The sequence below is a fragment of the Punica granatum genome, chromosome 5 (assembly GCF_007655135.1).
Source record: "Punica granatum isolate Tunisia-2019 chromosome 5, ASM765513v2, whole genome shotgun sequence".
Taxonomy (NCBI): Eukaryota; Viridiplantae; Streptophyta; class Magnoliopsida; order Myrtales; family Lythraceae; genus Punica; species Punica granatum.
In genome coordinates this window covers 4,616,067-4,624,502 of record NC_045131.1, presented here as the reverse complement: position 1 = coordinate 4,624,502, position 8,436 = coordinate 4,616,067, and the positions used below count along the sequence as shown (strand labels likewise).

General features: G+C 42.1%; 1 protein-coding gene across 1 annotated transcript; it reads right to left on the bottom strand.

The window, feature by feature from the left end:
* Nucleotides 1–405: 405 nt before the first annotated feature.
* LOC116207746 (pleiotropic drug resistance protein 1-like) lies at nucleotides 406–7,833 on the bottom strand. The gene is made up of 24 exons (XM_031540829.1): nucleotides 7,351–7,833; nucleotides 6,787–6,907; nucleotides 6,579–6,667; nucleotides 6,375–6,459; nucleotides 6,103–6,262; nucleotides 5,940–6,016; nucleotides 5,763–5,816; nucleotides 5,570–5,660; nucleotides 5,180–5,481; nucleotides 4,803–5,084; nucleotides 4,370–4,686; nucleotides 4,108–4,268; nucleotides 3,909–4,012; nucleotides 3,675–3,831; nucleotides 3,479–3,586; nucleotides 3,235–3,389; nucleotides 2,736–3,068; nucleotides 2,331–2,621; nucleotides 2,148–2,231; nucleotides 1,915–2,048; nucleotides 1,596–1,823; nucleotides 1,321–1,492; nucleotides 931–1,185; nucleotides 406–838 (listed from the first exon to the last, which is right to left on the bottom strand). The coding sequence occupies exons 1-24, from the start codon at nucleotides 7,680–7,682 to the stop codon at nucleotides 581–583; spliced, it is 4,350 nt and encodes a 1,449-aa protein (XP_031396689.1). The 5' UTR covers nucleotides 7,683–7,833; the 3' UTR covers nucleotides 406–580.
* Nucleotides 7,834–8,436: the final 603 nt, after the last annotated feature.

Below are 8,436 nucleotides of genomic sequence, written 5' to 3'. Positions count from 1 at the left end.
CTACATGTATGAGCTAATTAACAACTAATTACACAGTAGTAATCTTTCCCTCAGAAGATGTAATCCGTGTCATTTTCGAGCCTATCAAGATTTTTCGTTGCTTTTATTTTATTACAATTGTATTATTTCTTGACAGTGGCACAACAATTGTTTTTCCTTTTTGATCTGGACGATGATATATATATATATATATGTTTTAATCAATCCAACCCACAGCGTCGTCTTGGTAGGATGTTACTTTTATTGGATCGTGTTTGTGAGCATTGAGGCCCACCTACTGGTGTTCTCGATGGGCCTGATCGAGCCCATTTGGTTAATGGGCCAAATCCCAGGATAAAGCTGTGCGCAGTCTGTCTTTTCTTCTTCTTTTTTCTTGGGATGAATCGATGTCAGCGGAGTCGTATATGTAAGAACAAAAAAATCACTTCAATTTCTTCGTTAGAAGATGAACAATTTCTACATAAGATCACACAACTTAATTGAACATTTAAGAAGGAAAATATACAGCTAGGCTCTTAAAACATGCATCTCTAGTTCTAGTCAACTAAATTATTAAGCGGTATCAAGCTATTCGGGTTCCTTATCTCCTTTGGAAGTTGAGCACCTTGATCGAAATTGCAAATGTAGCTGCAAATAGAACGGTGAATCCCACCACCACAGCTGCAACCACTCCAAGGAAATCATGTCTATATCCGAGATACTCTCTAACGTACGCTTCCACGCTTTGGCCATCATCAAAGGTCGTCTTTATATCACCAAACTGCGATGCGACTAGTCCGTACAGGGTCCAGGAAACCGGGCATGCCCAGTAGTACCACCTCCACCAAACCGGCATCCTCTGTTGGTTGGAACAGGAGCTTTGGGAATTAAAATTTCGTTCAAAATCATTAATGGCAAATAATATTTATGTGGTTTTTTAGGGCGAAATACCGTTCGTGGGATGATGAATCCCGAGAAGAGATTCCACAGCCCGTAGAAGGCACCAGAGACTATGGAAGCTATATGGTAGTTCGGGGTCACAGCCACTGCCATCATGCCATAGAAGGTGAAGTAGAGCAATGTGAAGTACATGAAGAAGAGGAACCAGAAGAACTTCACAACGGTCCACTCGAATCCCATCATCGCATACACTAGCACTCCATATGTCACTGCTTGTACGAGGATGTAGGGGATTTCGATCAGAACCTGCGAGCATGAAGAATTTGATTTTGTTAGTCGATATGTAAATGATTGAGCTGGATGAGACTGGATTAATCCTAGCTGGTCACTCTTCGGCTCGGTTTCCTGTGGACAAGGCAAGGAATTTCAATTTATTCTTACCTGTGCTACAGCATATGGCAAGGCTGAGTACATTCCAGCAGCTCTTTCCCTATAGAATACTGTCCGTTCAACCGCCACCACAGGCTGCACGGACGAGCAGTTCTGGACACCAAGGAAGAGAACAGAAGCATACATCGAGCCCATCGCATTGTTTAGATCTTGTTGCGTTTTCCTGGAAATCATATGGTAGGATTCCGTTATTAAGATATGGAACTTTAATTAGCCTCGAGGGAATAGAGAAAGTATGCATATATTGCCCGTAACAGACAGGTTACCTTCGCGATCCAAGGTCCCAGAACATTGTCCCGAACATAAGAGCGATGATGGTTGTGAAGAGGAACCGAACAGCTGTGTAGGGCGGGTTCCTCCAGTAAGACCAGCTCTGCTTCCATAGACAGGCCATGCACTGTGTGAACAATGATTGCGAATACTGTGTCGGGAAGTAGAGGTCCGAAGAACCGGGAGCAGGTACACTAAGTTCCTTGATCAGAGCCTTGTTACTCCTGAAAATAGTAATTTTGCAACAAATTTTAGTTTCATCTGTTCAGTCCGAGACTTGCTTGATTAGCGTAAATTTTGAACTGGAAAATTCACCTGTACAAGTCTGATCGTTTATACAAATCAGCAAAGTCGACTCCCAGAGCCATCTCTTGTGCATTAGTCGTAACTTCAAGCATCCATGTCGCCGGGTTATATCCGTCTTTAATCTGGCTAACCCCTTCAATTCCCTGATACATCAAAATGAACACGAGAATGATTCAGCACTGATCACAGAATTGAACGACTTTTTCTTTTTGGTTGGTTTTAGGTTGATGATATATTCCTACCTCGAAGTACTGTATCAATTGACTAGAGTTACGACCCAATGGACCAACGTATATTTCTTCCCCTCCTCGCTTCATCAAGAAAAGCTGCAATTCCATATAAAGTCCAATTAGATGGAATAATTCGTCGCACAAGGTTTATTCTCTATAATCCACCAGAAATGGAGATATGCTGTCAGTTGTCACCTCATCAAAGGCTTCAAAGATATCGATACTCGGCTGATGGATCGTGCAGACGACCGTTCTTCCTGTGTCCACAGTGTTTCTGACAGTTCTCATTACGATGGCAGCAGCTCTGGCATCAAGTCCTGAGGTGGGCTCATCCATGAAGATTATGGATGGGTTTGCCACCAATTCGACCGCTATTGTAAGCCTCTTCCGTTGCTCTGTGGAGAGGCCGTTCACGCCGGGTAAGCCAACCATTGCGTTTCTCAATGGTTTGAGCTCCACAAGTTCCATCACTTCCTCGATAAACATCTGCAATAACCCAAAATTCAATCTGATATTAGTACTTGTTGTACTTTCTCACCATTTGTCACAGCAATGGAAAGACAGTTTAAACTAAATCAGGCTCCGGCAATAAGTACGAACCTTTCGGGTGTCGCTGTTGACGTCGGATGGAAGACGAAGCCAGGCAGAGTAAAGCAGGGACTCATACACGGTCACGAGAGGAGAGTGGATATCATTCTGCTCACAGTAACCCGCAATCCGAGCAAAAGTTTCCTGCTTTTTCGGATACCCGGAAATTGTGATATTGCCCTCTATGTATCCTCCAGTCTTTCTACCTGCTAAGACATCCATAAGGGTAGTCTTACCGGCACCACTGACGCCCATAAGAGCTGTGAGAACTCCCGGCCTGAAAGCGCCGCTCACTTCCTTTAGGAGCACCAGTTTGTCCTCCTTAACACCCTGACTCCTCATTTCCTGCACAGAGATTCCACGGGAAGAAATAAGTTCACCATTCTGTTACTGCTTCTAAAAAGTTAATTCTTCTTTTCCGATGACTCGAAGACTGATTCGGGCCAGAGTTCAACATATACTTAATCCGGGGCACCATTCTAAATCACAGAAGTTCGGTGGTCTAGCTTACCTCTGGCATATCGACAGAGTATTTAATCTCATCGAAGGTTATCGAGTGCTGCTGGAACGGAAGAACCATTCCTCTTCTCCCGTTAGTATTGAAAGCCGGCCTATCAGATGAAATCCTCGACAAATTTCTGCTTCCCCTCCTAATCTCCACATTTTCTGAAATTAAAAATACTAATCGTTGATAAGAAAAATTGCAAAGTTTATTCGTCAATGGATGTGCAAGGAAAGCAAGTGTGGTATCTAACCTGATCCCCGTCTGTGACTAGATCCACCTCCTGGTACTGACAGTTCGATGGCTCCTCTAGCAGTTTCCTCGTTATCGTCTGATTTAATGGTCTTGGAATTTCCAAATGCTGCAAAATTTTGTGTGCATATTCAATTGCAAGAGATTTTCACTAAATAGTACTACTGAAATAGGATAAACCGAACGAGATTACTTACGGTTAAGATAAGCCAGAGCTATCGAGAATCCAAAATTGAAAAGTATCACAAATCCGAACAAAGCCCCAACTCCAATCCAGTACCAATACGCATCAGTGAAGAAGCCGCGGGCTTTTAGGACTTGGATTCCAAGGGGTTCCATTGTGTTCGGAGGTATCTAAGGAATATGACAAATAACAACGATATCAATTTTACGCAGAAAAGAATAAGTGAAAAGAGAAGAACTAGACTAACATGGCTCCAACTCTTCCCCAAGAACTCGTTCACAACAATCGCGTTTTGCCCGTACATCAAGGGTGATGCCCAGTAGCCCCATATCCACCATTTCTTCACTTGCTCTGATTGTTACAAATTGAGGTAGAAATGTTGAGGACCGAATTCGAGGAAGAAGTTCGGGTTTGATGGTTTAAGAATTATATGCGTTTGCCTTTACCTCGTGAGAGGACTACTCCACCCAGGGCAAAGAGAGTGAGCAAAGCAAATGAACCAAACGTGTTTGCAACAATCAAGTTCCTTCCCATCGCGCCAATTAATCGGAACAGAGCCGAAGCCATCTGATTGACGAGTATTAGAAGAAGGTATTGCTTAAACAACCTGAAAATAAGACATGTATGCATTTTCATATAATTTCTTTTAACAGAAGAAAAAAAACGACAGAATGCCAATTAGAGCTGAAATTGTTTGTACTTCCTCACCTTCCTACATTAGGATCGAACCCGATCACATAGTAAGTAATGAAAACGCATACACCCACTTCCACGAACGTAATGGGGATCTTTAGGATCCATGTCGGGAGAGCGTAAGACCACGCTGGGTAGAAGAGTAGATCCCTTTGCTTGTAGAAGACAGGAAGCTTTGCGATTGTCATTGAGAGTTCAGACATGCCGTTGAACATAATCATAGTGACTGTGAAGAACAGTACTCCGGTATAAATCCCTCCGTCGGTTATGGAATCTCGGTGCATCTCAGTCCTCAAGAAGAGCGTCATTGAAATTAAAGCCATAATCGCAAGCTAAGAAACAGGAAGCAGAAGCCAAATAAGTCGTCATTGAACATGATATCACATTTTCATCTACCAGTTTCTCGATGGACATAATAAATAAACCAGATCTTCGACTCAGTTCTTACTTGGACAAGCTTGAAGATGTAAACAAATGAGTTCCTCTTCATGAGCAAGTACTCTCTTGAGATGTTAGCCTTCAAGAGTTCTTTCTTCCCGATACCGTACTTTTGGGTCACTAGAGCAGCGGGGTGGCACTTGCTTCGGTCAAACGGAGTTGACAGCTCATCCCCAACCTTTCTTCCAACATGGAACGATTGAAATGCCTCAGCAAATTCCCGAACCGTCACAAAACTGTAAGGCTCGTCCCTCCGGGCCCAATACTGCTGCTGATCCTTCCTGGATGTCACCTATTTAAATCAAAAGCAGAGCATATAGAATCTTGGTTTAATCATTCTGTGCCTTTATAGCTAGAGACACGAGTGCAAGGTGCGTCTTAGCTTACTTCCTGCAAGAAATCAGCGACTCCTTTCCTCTTGGGGCACTGGAATCCCATGGACTCAAAGAACTCTAGGACCAGTTCCCGTGGACCCTGATACACTATCTGACCATCTGATATCAAGATAATATCATCAAACAGATCGTAAGTTTCGGGAGCTGGCTGGAGCAGAGATATGACAGCAGTCCCCTGGAGGATGTGAACGATCTGTTTGAGCGAGTTCACGATCTGGTAAGTCGTAGAGCTGTCGAGCCCAGTTGAGATCTCATCCATAAACAGCGCCTTTGCTGGTCCGACAAGCATTTCGCCTGCAAAGGACCGGAGAAGTGTTGTACTATGTAGTGTAAAAGCTAGACAGGAAACTGGAACTAGCTTTCTTGTTTGTTCAATTCTTACCCGTGGTAACACGCTTCCTTTGCCCACCAGAAATACCCCGCAGCATTTCATCTCCTACCATAGTATCTGCACATACCTCTAATCCCAAAATCTGCAAACAGAAAAATCCAAATAGTGCAGAAAACAATTTAGCCGTTTTCGTTTAAGTCAGGCAGGCAGGAAGAAACATTGATGTCAATTCTCAGAAAGTTACCTTAAGCACGTAATCTGTAACCACATGGGCCTCTTGGCCTTCTGTTGCTGCTGCCTGTGAAATTGGACATAGAAAATTATGACTACGCTGGATATAGAAACCAAAATTACAGACAATGTCTCTATTGACCAAAATCATATAACTTCTTTTTCGAGATTTCAACAAATAAGTGCTTACCTTCATGTAAATGTCGATGTCTGGGTTGGGTTTTATATTTGCTGCCTTCTCCCTCCTCGACAACTCTGCCAACATATCTGCAATGGCCAAAGAAGCAAGATTGAGAAAATCAGGAATTTTCATTGTCCTCAAGAAAATTATAACAACGAAGCAGCAAACCAACCGTATCGGGTCCCGACACCCTGACATCGAGCTGAGAAGGTGAGAGTCTCTCTGACAGTCATCTCTCCGATATGGAGGTCGTGTTGGCTGATATAAGCAGCTGTTCTTTGGGGCACAAACTCATTCAGCCCATGCCCGTTGTATATCACCCTTCCACTAGTCTGAGCAACACAAAAACATTCACATTTAGAATGAACATTAATAATATGCCGTTTCGTTGTTCTAGATATCAGAGTACAATGAGTAATTGAAGTTTGGTAGATAATAGTTGACCTTTAATTCTTTGTCAAGCTTCCCGGCCATAGCCAACAAGAGAGTCGTCTTTCCTGAACTAGGAGGACCCAGTAGCAGGGTCATTCTGCACAATTAGAGGCAGATAACGTTTAACGAATAAATAGTTAGCTCATGAAAACAAATTTTCTATTATATATTTAGCCGAATTTAAGATCAAGAATTTTCATTGAAGATTTTATCCACCTGCAAGGTTTGATGATTCCACTAACATCTTGAAGGATTGTTATGCTCTTCTTCTTACTGGGAAGTATGTGCAAGAAATTCAAGAATCCCTGAAACCACAATGCATTCACGAAAATGGAATTAGCCACCGTACGTCTCATGACCCCGAGCCCGCAGACATGATCACTGATGTCATCGCATTTCAGAAACATATTCATGCTTTTCTTACCTCAACTATGTTGACGGTGAAGTTGAAGAAAGTTGGCAGAGCTCTGCCTCCGACATGGGCCTCTGCCTCCACGCTCAGATGTTCATATCTGACTTCGATAGTAGGAAGATCAATCCCGACTCTGGAAACACAGATTCACCCGAAAGACATTACAAACCGATAAAGATCAAAACTAAACTTCATTAAAGCTCGTAATCATAATCAGCGCTATGTTTACATGTCTTATCAGAACATAGAACTGTTGTTTTAGAACAACGGAGCATAAAAAGCCGGTCTAGAGCACAAACACATTTTATTTGAACGGTAAAATCCGCCGGTAACTTTAGCTAAAAACTAACTAAAGTGGGACCATGAGCTCTTCTATTTTAAGGGATCGTGTCATTTTCTAACGTTTTATTTATTTATTTATTTATTTATTTTTTCCTTCCGTTAATTCACCGTCCGTCACTAGAAAAAAGAGAAACTGCATATGCATGTACTACAGACGAATTAACGTGATCCTTCCAACCATATGCATCAGCTAGCACTTCCGGAAGATGAGTTGGGAGCGGAAGATGTTCTCACCGGTCGATACGGTCCTTGAGCTTCAGCAGGAACCGTTCATTATCCTCCTCGGTGACCCTGATGAGTCGCTCCATGAGGGTACGTCGCTCGTGGATGCCCAGGTTGTGGATGTCGATCTCGTTACCAGCCCCATTGGAGGCCGTGAGGATCCCTTTCCTGAGGCGGTCGAAGGTGGGGAGCTTCTCAAGGGCGGCCCATTTGAGGGCCTCCTCGTCGTCGTCATCCATCGAGGACCTCGAGAATGCGTCCATCCCGCCGCTCCTCCATACAGAGGAGGTGCTGCCCGCCCTTCTCAGGCTGTTGCTCGCCCTGTATATGTCCCCACCATCCATGACGGGACCTCTTTGGCTCTCGCAGTGTGTTATGGCCGTTTCCTCTTTGAGCCAACCCAGAAATGTAAAGAAAATGAAAAAAAATGAAAAAGAATGAAAGAACAGGAACACAGTTTGATTTGCTGTCGTCTTTGGGCTAAGGTTGTGAGGGGGAAAAATGAGAGTGAATTAAGATAAAGAAAGGTGAAGCTTTTATACAAGAAGAAGGGGGTGTATATGTGTGTGTGCGTGTTCCTTGAAGAAGCGCGAGCGGTGACGGCTTTCCTTTTTTAATTTATTTTTAAAGTGTCAAAGTTGATTTTCTCTGTTTTTTTTTTTTTATCTTTTCTGATTTTTTTCCTTTTAATTCAAAGTCCTGAATTCCTTCTAGAACCTTTTGATGGTGTGTTTGGTTTTTAAAAAATTTTCAACTCTACTCAACTCAACTCAACTCCACTTATCTTCAATTCAACAACACAATTATTACTTTTTTCATTTTTTTAAAAAAAAATTAACTATTCAATTCAATTTTTAATATTAAATTCTTTTAACTATTTATTACTTTTTCACAATTCAACAACACAATCATTACTTTCTCTCAACTATTCATTACTTTTTCACATTTTTTTTTCATAATTCAATAATGCAATAATTACAAACCAATTCAAATCAAAACTCAACTCAACTCAACTTAAAAACCAAACACATAGTAAATTATATAGTTGATAGATCCTGTTAATTTTAAGAGAGGATGATTGCTAAAAAATATGGATAA

What these genes read in the sequence shown, in the direction of transcription:
- LOC116207746 (XM_031540829.1), bottom strand. Translation starts at nt 7,682, where the DNA reads ATGGATGGTGGGGACATATACAGGGCGAGCAACAGCCTGAGAAGGGCG. An exon ending in GGGTGTCGGGACCCGATACG is followed by an intron (nt 6,017 to 6,102) that starts GTTGGTTTGCTG and finishes TGGCCATTGCAG; the next exon opens with ATATGTTGGCAGAGTTGTCG. An exon ending in AAGGAAGCGTGTTACCACGG is followed by an intron (nt 5,482 to 5,569) that starts GTAAGAATTGAA and finishes GGTCCTTTGCAG; the next exon opens with GCGAAATGCTTGTCGGACCA.